General features: G+C 44.5%; 1 protein-coding gene across 1 annotated transcript in view; it reads right to left on the bottom strand.

The window, feature by feature from the left end:
* Nucleotides 1–11,004, bottom strand: part of Zc3hc1 (zinc finger C3HC-type containing 1) — a 37,282-nt gene extending 26,278 nt beyond the window's left edge. The window contains exons 1-4 of the mRNA XM_006979407.4: nucleotides 10,820–11,004; nucleotides 8,159–8,270; nucleotides 1,645–1,795; nucleotides 1,050–1,133 (exon numbers count right to left, since the gene is read on the bottom strand). Of these exons, the coding sequence (XP_006979469.1) occupies nucleotides 1,050–1,133; nucleotides 1,645–1,795; nucleotides 8,159–8,270; nucleotides 10,820–10,965 (493 nt within the window). The 5' untranslated portion in view covers nucleotides 10,966–11,004. The remainder of the gene's footprint in view (nucleotides 1–1,049; nucleotides 1,134–1,644; nucleotides 1,796–8,158; nucleotides 8,271–10,819) is intronic.
* Nucleotides 11,005–12,947: the final 1,943 nt, after the last annotated feature.

Genomic DNA, 12,947 nt, shown 5'->3' with positions numbered 1-12,947 from the left:
TTTATTTAGACAAAAAGAAGGAAAGACTGTGGAATAACCCTTCTGTACACTGTGAAAATGTGTTGCTCTCATTGTTAATAAAAAGCTGACAGGCCAACAGCTAGGCAGAATTTTCTGGGCAGAGAGAACACTGGGAAGAAGGGCAGAGTCTGGGGAGTTGTGAGCCAGATGCAGAAGAAGCAACTTGGGAAGTTCATAGATGAGGTCAATGAGCCTCAAGACAGCACACAGAATGAATAGAAATGGGTTAATTTAAGTTACAAGAGCTGGCTAAAAATGAGCCTAAACTATTGGCCAAGCATTTATAATTAATAATAAGTCTCAGTGTGGTTACATGGGAGCGACTGCCAGTACAAAGAGAAACTCCACCTAAGTATAGCTTCCTTTTCTTTTTCTTTCTTTTTTTGTTTTGTTTTGTTTTTCGAGACAGGGTTTCTCTGTGTAGCTTTGCGCCTTTCCTGGGACTCACTTGGTAGCCCAGGCTGGCCTCGAACTCAGAGAGATCCGCCTGCCTCTGCCTCCTGAGTGCTGGGATTAAAGGCGTGCGCCACCACCGCCCGGCAAGTATAGCTTCCAAAGGAAGCCAAGGCAGAACATGGGGCTGTTTAATACAGTGGAAAAGCAGAGTTTAGAATCAGGTAAATCATAGTTATGGCTCCTCTCTAATTCATGTTATGACCTCTGGAACTCACTATGTAGACCGGGCTGGTCTCCAACTCACAGAAATCCACTTGCCTCTGTTTCCTGATCAAATTTTTAATCCCTTGTCTAAAACAACTGAGTTTATATTACCTACCTTGAATGGCCCTTGTGAAGATTCAAAAGGCCACCTACAACTACACACACACACATACACACACACACACACACACACACACACACACAGCTGGTAGGACAAACCTGGGAAAGTTTAGTGATAAATAAATGCAAGGTCTTGAAAAGCATAAACAGGAGAACAAAAGCAACTTCAAAGACTAGGTTTTCAAGAGAAAACGGCACTATTAGAAATGTGATGACCCAGGAGAAATGGAAATCCTTAGAATGCGTACCTGGAGAAGGGCTGTCTGGCCAAAAACAGAACTTCTCATGGGCACTGCACAAGGACTTCTTGAGCTCAGCACATCGTTCCTTATCTGAAAGCCACAAGAGGTAGCAATTATTATACACCATACAGATTCAAAATCTGAGGAGCCAAGAGTCTTTAAGAGAACAACGCTAACCACACATACATTTAAATAATTAAGATACCTTTAAAAAGATAGTAACAATGGCAATTCCATCATCTTAATACTTATCACAAAAAAGTTTCAAATTAAGATCCTTTGTTGGTGCAAAGGAAGTATGTTATGCAACCTGGAAGTTCGGGCTTTCCAAAGCACGGGCCTTCAGAGTATCCTCTCTTTGCTCTGAAAGTCCAAATTTGTGATTAAAAGGTAAACATACTGCTGTCTATCTAGAAAGCACAATATCAAGGCCACTCCACAGCAGAACAACTGAGGCTGATGGGGGAGGCTATCACAACTTCACCCTGTCATACGTAATATGGCACATTCTTCACTCACACAGATGGCCTAAGCTAGAACTCTACCACTGGTTCTGTTACCGGTTCGTGTGGAGAAAAATGTGATCTGTAACTATACTTACATCTGCCAAAGTCAAAAGCTGGTTGTAAACTGGCACAGAGGAAAGCCTGGCAGCTGGAGCACTTGAGCATATCACATTCAACTGTGACCCAGCCATATTTTGCGCAGATAAGCGGAGACAGCTCAGGGGGCTTCCCTGCCCATTTCAACGAGTATTCATGTTAAGAAAAACCATGTGTATGAAGACCACGAACAATTAAAACTTGAACTCATTTTAAACAAATCTACTTTTAATGAGTACACTCATTAGAAGTAGACAGTAAAGACAATGACCTATACAATACTTGGGAGGCAGAAGGGGGTGGATCTCTGAGTTCGAGGCCAGCCTGGTCTACAGAGCTAGTTTCAGGACAGCCAGGGCTACACAGAAAAACCCTGTCTCAAAAACCAAAAAAGAAAATGGCAAAGCCTTTTAATTTTGTGTGTGTGTATATGTGTTGTGTGCACGCATATGTGTACTTGTTTGCATGTGCAGGAGCACACATATCCACTTCATATACAGAGGGCAGAAGGCTCTCTGAGCCTGTAGCTTGCCATTTCAGCTAGTCTGGCAGGGCTGGAGATGGCTCAGCAGTTAGGACTTGGGTTCAGTTTCCAATACTCACACAGTGGGTCAAAAACCATCTGTAACTCCAGTTCCAAGGGATCTTACATCCTCTGACCTCTGTGGACACCAGCCACATATGTGATACATACGGTGCATAAACATTCATGTTGGCAGCCAGCTAGCTCCAGGGATCCTGCCTCTGCTTTCCACACGCCGAGATTACCTGTGGGTGCCCTGTCCACTCAGCTTTTATGTGGGTTCTGGGATCCTAACTCCGGTCTTCATGCTTATGCAGCAACTATTCTGTCCACCGAGTCTTCTCACCAGCCTGTTTTTAGGGTAGAGTTCACTCTGTAGCCTAGGCTAGCCTCAAACGCCTGAAAATCCTTCTGCTTTACCCTTCCAATGCTAAGATTACAGGTGTGGGCCATCACTCCAGCCACTAAAGATCACTCTTTTTATTTAAAAGTTTTTGGAGATTCATTTATTTTACATGCGTTTTGCCTCCATGTATGTCTGTGCATCATGTGCATGCAGTATCCACACAGGCCAGAAGAGGGTGATTATACCCCTGTAACTGGTGTTAGAGACAGTTGTGAACTGCACGTGGGTCCTGGGAATCAAAAGCAGATCCTCTGGAGGAGTGGTAAGGGCTCTTTACCGCTGACCATCTCTACAGCCTCGCGACCATTTTAAAGCACAAGCATATGCTTTTCAGGACACTGGGTACAAGTAATAAGCAGGGGGGAACTTTTTCTCTAGAAAGACAAAAGTTTACTTTACAGCATGCCTATTGTTCTAGCTACTAAAAAGGTTGGACAGGACAATTTGGGCCCATGAGGACAGGACCATCCTGGACAACATAGTAAGAGCCTATCTTGAAAAAATTATATGTATTTAGGCTGGGCAGTGGTGGCGCACGCCTTTAATCCCAGCACTCTGGAAGCAGAGGCAGGCGGATCTCTGTGAGTTCGAGGACAGCCTGTCTACAGAGGGAGTTCCAAGACAGCCAGGGCTACACAGAGAAACCCTGTCTCAAAAGATGTTTTTTTAAAAAAAAAAAAAAAAAAGTGTGCGTGTGTCTTGTCTGTGTGTCTGTTAAAGCTAAGCATGGTGGTGCACACCCTTAATACCAGCATCTGGAAGGCAGAGGCAGGAAGGTCTCTGTGAGTCTGAGGCCAGCCTGGTCTACAAAAGGAGTTCAAGGCCGGGTGGCGGTGCGCATGCCTTTAATTTCAGCACTTGGGAGGCAGAGGCAGGCGGATCTCTGTGAGTTCGAGGCCAGACTGGGCTACAGAGTGAGATCCAGGACAGGCACCAAAACTACAAAGAGAAACCCTGTCTCAACCGCGCCCCCCCCCCCAAAAAAAAAAAAAAAAAGAATTCCAGGACAGACAGGGCTATCTAACAGAGAGAGACCCTATCTCAAACAAACAAGAAGATTCATTTTGTTATTTTTAATTATGTTCGTGTGTGGGTTAGTACACAGGTGTGTGCACACACGTGAGCGGTAGTGCCTCGGAGCCAGGGAAACTGGGTTGGATCCCTGGAACTGGAGTTACGAGCCACTGTGAGCTGTCTGAGCAGCTCTGCCACTGAGAGCCAATCCTTCATCTCTCTGTGTCTGTTCAGCCCCCGAGAATCCATCTTTAAAACACACAACACAAAGCTTCTTTTACTACTGGGGGGCAGGGGGAGGACAGAATACAGACGCCACCTGTTTCATTTAACCTGAAATGCGAGGGCCTGAGAGTGCCCGTGAAGGCTCCAGCTCTGATGGACCTAAGACAAGGGACCGTAAAGGCCCAAACAGCCCTTGTCCATGTCCCTAATGTACCACGTCCACCTTCCTTTCTTTTTTCTTTTTTTTTTTTTTTTTTTTGGTTTTTCGAGACAGGGTTTCTCTGTGTAGCTTTGCGCCTTTCCTGGAACTCACTCTGTAGACCAGGCTGGCCTCGAACTCACAGAGATCCGCCTGGCTCTGCCTCCCGAGTGCTGGGATTAAAGGTGTGCGCCACCACCGCCCACCTTCCTTTCTAATACAGTGGGGAAACAGAAAAGAATCTTAGTTATTCTCTACCCCAAGTTTAATTATGATGGACTACATGTATAAATTAGTACTATAAATACATTATTTTTATGTAGGTGCCCACAGAGTCCAGAAAAGGGCATTGGATTCCCTGGAGCTGGAGTTGTGGGCAGTTGTGAGCCTCCAGTGTGGGTGCTGGGAACTGAACTTGGGTCTTCCAAAAGAGCAGTAAGCACTCATAACCACTGAGCCACCTCTCCAGCCCCACTTTTAATTTTCTTTTTTGACAGGGTCTTACTATATATCCCAGAATGGTCTCAAATGTGTGGTTTCCCTTCTCCAGTCTCCAAGAGCTGTACACCACCACACCCCATTTAGTACATGCAGTTTAAATAGCAGACAGCCCCTCCCTCCCCCATCTCTCATTTTTTGAGACAGGGTTTCTCTCTGTGGCCCTGGCTGTCTTGGAACTTGCTGTATAGACCAGGCTGGCTTCAAATACAGAGATCTGCATGCCTCTGCCTCCTGAGTGCTGGGATTAAAGGCATGCACCACCACCACCATCACCATACAGCAGCAGATAACAACTTTAATTATGTATCTAGGAAAGTGTCCTTAAACATGTATTGATCCTGAATAGTAAAAATCTCGTTGCTTATATTTTACCTTAAAGAGATTTTATGTTGCTGGGCATAGTGGTGCATACCACCACTCTGGAGACAGAGGCAGGTGAATCTCTGAGTTTAAAGCCAGCTTAGTCTACAGAGCCAGTTCCAGGACAGCCAGGGTTACACAGAGAAATGCTGTATTGAAAAACCAGGAAAAAAAAAAAAAGAGGGGGGAGGTTTATTTTAGGGGCTAGAGAACTCAGCAGTTAAGAGAGTGCTCCTCTTACAGAGGACTAGAGTTTGATTTCCAACAATCACATGGCAGCTGACAACAGCCTGTGACTCTAGCTCCAGAGGATCTGATGTCATCTTCTGGGCCCTGTGAACACCCACACTCACATGCACATACCCAGACACATACACTCACAGAGAGACACACACAATTAAAAAAAAAAAAAAGAAGAAGAAGCTAGAGATAATGAAAACTTCTGCAAGAGCAGAGTGGGCAACTTGAGGGCAGCTCTAGTCTCTGCTTTCTGGTACTCACACCTTTGGGTGATCCTGTCCTGAACATGAGCTGGTCTGGTACCTTGTCTTAATAATCAGAATATGGCCTTTCCGGCGGTGACGGCCTCCCTGCAAGAACATGCCTCTTATAAAGGATCTCCTTTATCCCTCTCCAGAAGAGGAGAAAAGGAAACACAAGAAAAAGCGTCTGGTGCAGAGCCCCAATTCCTACTTTATGGACGTGAAATACCCAGGATGCTGTAAGATCACCACAGTCTTTTGCCATGCAGCACTGAAGAGCACCTGATTCAAGATGAGTGGGAACCATCCCAATAAACACATTTTGGATATTAAAAAAAAAAAAAAATCAGACTATGGTAAAAGGGATGGGCTGTCTTCTGAGATGAAGTCACAAAAATGAGTGTGGGGCCAATGAGATGGCTCAGTGGGAAAAGTGTTTGCTGAAAACCTAATCATCTGAGCTTTATCTCTGGGACTCACAGGATGGAGGAGAAGATACCCCCACAAGTTGTCCTCTAACCTCCAAATGTACACCACGGCACACAGACATTTATATACACATGTCTCTACACACTAAATAAGTACACATAATAAAAAGTTAATTTTAAAAAGAACATTTAATGCTAGGCCTGACAGCCTACACCTTTAATCCTAGTACTTGAGAGGTGGAGGCAGAGCCAGGAAGATCTCTGTGAGTTCAAGGCCAGCCTTGTCTATAAAGTAAGTTCTAGGACAGCCAGAGCCACATAGTGAGACCCTATCTCAAAAACAAAACAAAACATTTAATAAGAAAATAATCTGGCTTTCATCTTGTTGTTTCACTTGTTCACTGTGAGGGAAGCCAGCTGCTAAGTTGTGAACTGTTTCAATAGAGGCCCACAAAATAAGGCACCAAGGGAGGTTACTTCCCATTGGACAGCACAGGCCTGCAGCCCCCAGTGGGATGGTAACAAGAAAGTGAACCTGCTAATTATCATAAGAGAACTTGGACCTGGGGCCTCTCCTATCTCTCTTGCATTGGATGCCCTTCATTGATGCCTCTAAGGAAACCTAAACCTCTGCTACACTGCTGAGCCCAGTGGTACACATTTGTAATTTCCACATCAGAGAGGCAAAGGCAGGAAGATCATGAGTTCAAAGCCAGCCAGGGCTATGTAACAAGTTCCATGTCCACCTGGGCCATATAGGAAAAAACCTGCCTGGAAAAAAAACAAATTGGGCTAGAGAGCTAACTCAGTAGCTAAGAATACCTGCAGCTGCTCTTCCAGGGACCCAAGTTCGGTTCCTAGCACATACAGCAGGTGCTCACAACTGCCTGTAACTCCTACTCTAGATCTGATACCTTCTTCTGGCATCCTTGGGATTCTCCCCGCCCACGGCATACACACGAGTAGATACATAAATTTAAAAACAAAACAAAAAAAAGAAAAACAAAATGAAACTAAAACTAGTCTGTGTCTGGATTCAGAGTCCACAGAGTTTATGTGATAATAGGTGTTTAAAGCCACTAAATGTTAGCGCAATTTGTCATGCAACAGTGACTAATATACACCAGGGACCTAGAAATTGTCAAGACAGTGCGCTTTCCATCAGATCACAGCCCTGGCTCCTCCACTTGCTAGCAGGATGACGGGCTGTCGTGTAACTCCTCTCATGACTGCTCTTCTGGCTTTGTTGTGTGTGTCTGTTCTTTTCTGTCATCTATAAATTGAGTATAACAAGGCTGGGACTACGGCTCAGTGGAGCGTTTGCCTGGCATACATGAGGCCCTAGGTTCGATTCCCAGCACCGCCGTCCACTCAAAACCAGTATGGCAGTAAAAGCACTTATGTCCACAGGACCGAGTTAAAGATCATGGGTGTGAACACACGTGAAAACATACTACACAGACGCGTCAGTAGCTATCCTTCTCTCAGGCTTTTGTTTTGTTTTTCTGTAAAGAGTCAGCTGGGCACAGTGGCTCCCATTTATCATCCCAGCATTTGGGACCAGACAGAAGAACTATGAAGCTGATCTTGGGAGGCAAGTTCCAGACCCTGTCTCAAAAACAAAACAAACAAACCAAAAGATTTGATTTATCCCTCAACTGATCATTTGAGCAATAACATATTGCTGTGGAATATCTTTCTGTATGCTGTGAATATGTGTTGCTCTGATTGGTTGATAAATAAAGCTGTTTGGCCAATGATGAGGCAGCTTAGAGGCAGGCGGGAAATCCAAACAGATACATGGAGAGGAGAAAGGAGAGGGCAGAGACTCGAGCCAGCCGCCCAAGAAGCAACATATAATGGGATACAGGTAAAGCCAGGGAACATGTGGCCATACATGGATTAATATTGATGGATTAATTTAAGATATAAGAGCTAGCTAGCAAGAGGCCTGCCATAGACCATACAGTTCATAATTAATATAAGCCTCTGTGTGTTTACTTGGGTCTGAGCAGCTGCGGGACCAGGCAGGACACAGGAAAACTTCCAGCTACTTTCATAGAAAAGTTCTTACCAACACTGATTCTTTGGTTTAAAAGATCAGAATAAGGGCTGGAGAGATGGCTCAGCAGTTAAGAGCACTGGCTGCTCTTCCAGAGGGTTCCAGTTCAATTCCCAGCATGTGGTGGGTAACAACCATCTGTAACTCCATTCCAGGGGATCGGATGTCCTCTTATGGACTCTGTGGGCACTGTGATTCACTTACAGGCAAAACACTCAAACACATAAAGGACAAAATATCAGAGTAAGCAGAATAGGACTCCAGAGTAACAATTCTGCAGCAGGTTTCCCCTTACATGAACTGAAAAGGATATGGAAAAGGTTTCCACTCTGTGAAAAAAGGCCTCTTTGCTTGTAGATTCCAATGGGGGCTGTTCTGCTTGAGGTGATCCATTGACTGACTGGAATGTGGCAGATGTGTCTTTTCTGAAACCAAGTAGTAGGAGTGTTAGTGACCTTCTCTGTATTACTCTGCTTAAATCTACACATATCACAGATTAAACCCAAACTAGATTTTAAGTTTCTAAATATCATTTCAACTGTCTGTCACCCTTTCAGTCAGTCCATTCCTCTGCTTAATATACCCTGTTTCTCCATAATACTTATTAAATAGACTCTAAAGTCTTCAATCTGGCAGTCACAACTCTTTACAGTTTAGCCAGACTCTCCTAGCTCATTCACAGTTCTCAAATAATATTTTGAATAACCCTAGTAAATATAAAATAAGGCTTTCAAGGATTCAAGTATTGAATAATAATACAATTTAAACCACCTAAGAGAAAAATTTCTTTTTCTTTTCTTTTTTTTTGTTTTTGTTTTTGTTTTTTTTTTTGGTTTTTTTTTTGTTTTTTTGAGACAGGGTTTCTCTGTGTAACAGGCCTAGCTGTCCTGGAACTCACTTTGTAGACCAGGCTGGCCTTGAACTCACAGAGATCTGCCTGCCTCTGCCTCCTGAGTGCTGGAATTAAAGATAAGCACCACCACACCCGGCTCGTTTTCTTTTTTTGAGACAGAGTTCACTCTATAACCCAGGCTGGCCTGGAATTCATAGCAATCCTCCTGCTTCAGCCTATCAAGTGTTGGGATTAATACTGTGTATACACATGCATGTGTGTGTGTGTGTGTGTGTGTGTGTGTGTGTGTGTGTGTGTGTGATATATACGTAAATGAATGTTCCCAGGCACATGTATGGGGGTCAAAGAACAACTTTGTGGAGTCAGAACTTTTCTTCCACTTTTATGTGGGTTCAGGGCTTGAATTCAGGTCACCAGGCTTATATGGCAAGCACCTTTACCTGATGAGCCATTCTGCTGGCCCAAAAATTTAACTCTCCATATGAGAAAGAATAACTTAGATATTGCTATCTATATGGACCCTTGTTCTCCCTATCTCAATTAGGATATTCAAGTCAAAGACAAGATCTATTTTGAGAAAAAAAAACTTCAGAAAAATACAACTTAAATAAAACCAAACAGACCAGGCAGTGGTGGCACACGCCTTTGATCCTTTGCTCAGGAGGCAGAGATAGGGAGATCTCTGTGAGTTCAAGGCCAGCCTGGTCTACAGAAAGTCAGGGCTATACAAAGAAACCCTGCCTTGAAAAGCAAAAAAAAAAAAAAGCTGGGGAAAAAAAAAAGCAAAAAGAAAACCAAACATTTTCAGTGAAAGGCATGCCAACAGCCTCCAGTGTCCTTCCTGGGGTTAGCAGGGAGGTAGAACTGCTAAGACAAGAACCATTTGTTTGTTTGCCTACTTGTTTTATTTTTTATGCATGCATGGGGTGTGTGAGAGAGACTTTGGGGAATCAGTTCTTTCCTTCCACCTTTAAGGGGGTTCTAGGGAGAGGTTTTCACAGCAGGTGCTTTATCTACTGAGCCATCTTGACTAGCTCTGGTCTTGTTTTTTAGAGACAGGGTCTCGTTTTGTAACAGGCTGGCCATGGAACTCACTATATAACAAGCTGACCCAGAACTGACAACCATCTTGCTTCAGGCTTTCAAGTGCTAGTATTCAAGTGTAAGCCACCATGCTTAGCTAAAAAGCTTTTTTGCAATAAGATAACGCCAATAACTGTGACTCGAAAGAAATAAAATTATTCCATGAATCTTCCTCGGAGATTTACAAAGAGCCTCAAGAAGATAGGGTTCTGGGGGAACCGGGATCAAAAGATCCCTAAACCTAGATGGGAATTAAATAACATTTATTTCATAGATCTCTGAGAAATATCGCATGGCTTCAAGTTCAAGGTTAAGAAAAGCCAAACCCACTGTAGTCTAAGCAGTATCAGTGACTTTGTCACCAAGAGAAAAACTTTATACTCACTTTAACTCTTTCCCTCTCCTTCCTCCCCACACCTTTCTCTGACAGGGCCTCAAGTTGGCCTGAAACTTCAGAACCACCTCCCACCGGCTCAGAGCTGTGTGCCACCACTACCTGTTTAATGTGGTGCTAGGGATCACACCCTGGGCTTAGTGCACACCAGACTAGCTATATTCCCGGCCCAGCATTAACTATTTAATTAAGGAAGGAAGACGGGAGAGGGTAATGGCATGTCACCACATAATTTCCCTTTACTATCTTGATAACTACTTTAGCCGTGTGATTGGCTTCATTTTTGATTCTGTGTAAATTTGCTCTATGCACTTAAGAGTGTTCTTCGAAAAAGGGGTTCCTAAGCTTCCCCCAGACTCTGAGAATCCCCTGCATGAACCCTAGTTAGCATTCAGGTTTGTTTATTCGGCTAACAGTCTTCTCCCTCAAAAAAGACTCTAACAAAACTTTGCTAGTGATGCGGCATGAGGTACATCCGGAGGCTATCAAAGCCAAAAATCAGGGAAGCCCAACCTCTTTCAGATTCCATGAAGAATTCAACCCCAGCCACCATGCCACGGATTGAAGTTACCGTACGCTGCGCCCCTCCCTGCTCCAGGGCCCCGCCACTCCTCCAGCGCCCAACCACAGCTTGGGGAACTCACGCTTCTGTGCCTCCCTCTTCCGGGACAATTCCCTCATCTATGAGCTGCCGAACTTTCTGGGGTGTCCCTTCAGGGGAACGAACAACTGCACCCCAAGTCTTTTCAATACCGGCGGCAAAGAGCTGCCCCTCACTGGGAGTCGCCATCTTGGTCCGTTCCTGAGTTGTGTCCCCACGCGTCGGGAGGCACAGGAACTTCCGTTCTGGGTTAAGACCCGCCCCTCCGGCCTCTCAAAACTACTGACCTCAGGTCCCACCCCTTCCTGGTTATCTAAAATGATTTAAGAGTGACTATAATGTTCAAGACTGAACGTAGGTTGTTTCTCTGATGAGTTAGCAAATTTAGGTTGATAATTTTTTGTGTGTGTTTTGTTTTTTGTTTTCGAGGCAGGGTCTCATTGTGCAGCCTTGCCTGGCCTGGAACTCGCTTCTGTAGATCAGGCCGGCCTCGAACTTGCAGAACTCCACCCCTCCGAATTTACAGAGATCCTGCCTCCCGAGTGCTGGGATTAAAGGTGTATGCCACTACAATAAAGGATTTTGAAAGCGATGTCTCTTCAGGTTTAGCACAGATGAAGGACTCAATTGCAGCCTGCAAATAAAAGTCATACCAACTCTCCTAAATTTCATTGTTTTCTAGGTAAAGAAACGGCAATCCTTAGCTGAGAACAAATAACTTGAAACCCTTCTTTTTTTTCTTTTTCTTTTTCTGGTTTTTCAAGACAGGGTTTCTCTGTGTAGTTTTGCGCCGCCTTTCCTGGAACTCACTCTGTAACCCAGGTTGGCCTCGAACTCACAGAGATCCACCTGCCTCTGCTGGGATTACGGGCTCTTGAAACCCTTCTTAGGATTGTTATGAGTGGAAGAAGCCTGTGGTTTTGACACCATCCTCTTTTGTTCAACAAACAATTATTAACTATTGCCTTGATATACTAGGAACTGTTGCTAAAATAGTGAACAAAAAGATATTTACACAGTTTTTGCTTCTGTTGGCAGTGATGGAGGATCAAGCCCACAGCTTCACACAAGCTAGGCGAGCACTCTTTCACTGAGCTACACCCACAGCTAGATACAAGTGGTTGTGAATAGAGTTTGACATCGAGCAAGTTGTTTTCCTGTCTTATCGTTGTTCATTTTCCTCTGCCACTTAGCAAACTCAACCAAGCCCTTGACTCCACTACTCTACCACTGTGCTTAAGCCCCAGGCCCTTCCTCTAGTTTTGTTTTGTTTTTGGAGACAGGGTTTCTCTGTGTAGTTTTGGAACCTGTTCTGGATCTCACTCTGTAGACCAGGCTGGCCTCGAATTCACAGAGATCTGCCTGCCTCTGCCTCCCGAGTGCTGGGATTAAAGGCATGCGCCACCACTGCCTGCCAAATTTTAAAATTATGATTAAGATTATGCATGCTCCAAAGAAGGCCCATTGAGGACCTAATTCAGTGACAGAGTCTAGAGAAACCCAGTTCTTTGATGCCTCTGCCACTTAGGAGGTAGAGGCAGGCATTTTAGAAACTCCAGGACAGGGGCTGGAGAGATGGCTCAGCTGTTAAGAGCACTGGCTACTCTTCCAGAGGACCCGGGTTCAACTCCTGACACCCAAATGGCAGCTCACAACTGTCTGTAACTCCAGTTCTAGGGGATCTGAACCTTCACATCAATGACATAAAATAAATAAATTAAAACAAAAACAAACAAACAAAAAAACCTCCAGGCCAGTCATACCTACGAAGTGCAGGGCCAGTTTAGGCTACATTTGAAAGGGAATGGGCTTGGAGAGAAGACTCAGCAGTTAAGAGCATTTGTTGTTCTGGTAGAGGACCTAGATTCCATTCCCAGCATCTATATGGTGGTTCATAACCTCCCTTCTCCAGTTCCAGGAGATCTGGGGTTTTCTTTCAATCTTCAAGAGCACATGGTGCACACACATACAGGCAGGCAAAACACTCGGACACATTAATAAATAAACCTTAAAAAAAGTTTCTTTCGGGGGCTGGAGAGATGGCTCAGTGGTTAAGAGCACTGGCTGCTCTTCCAGAGGTCCTGAGTTCAATTCCCAGCAACCACATGGTGGCTCACAACCATCTATAATGAGATATGGCGCCCTCTTCTGGCCTGCAGGCATATATATAG

The sequence above is a fragment of the Peromyscus maniculatus genome, chromosome 3 (assembly GCF_049852395.1).
Source record: "Peromyscus maniculatus bairdii isolate BWxNUB_F1_BW_parent chromosome 3, HU_Pman_BW_mat_3.1, whole genome shotgun sequence".
Lineage (NCBI taxonomy): Eukaryota > Metazoa > Chordata > Mammalia > Rodentia > Cricetidae > Peromyscus > Peromyscus maniculatus.
This window is presented reverse-complemented; position numbering and strand designations above follow the sequence as displayed.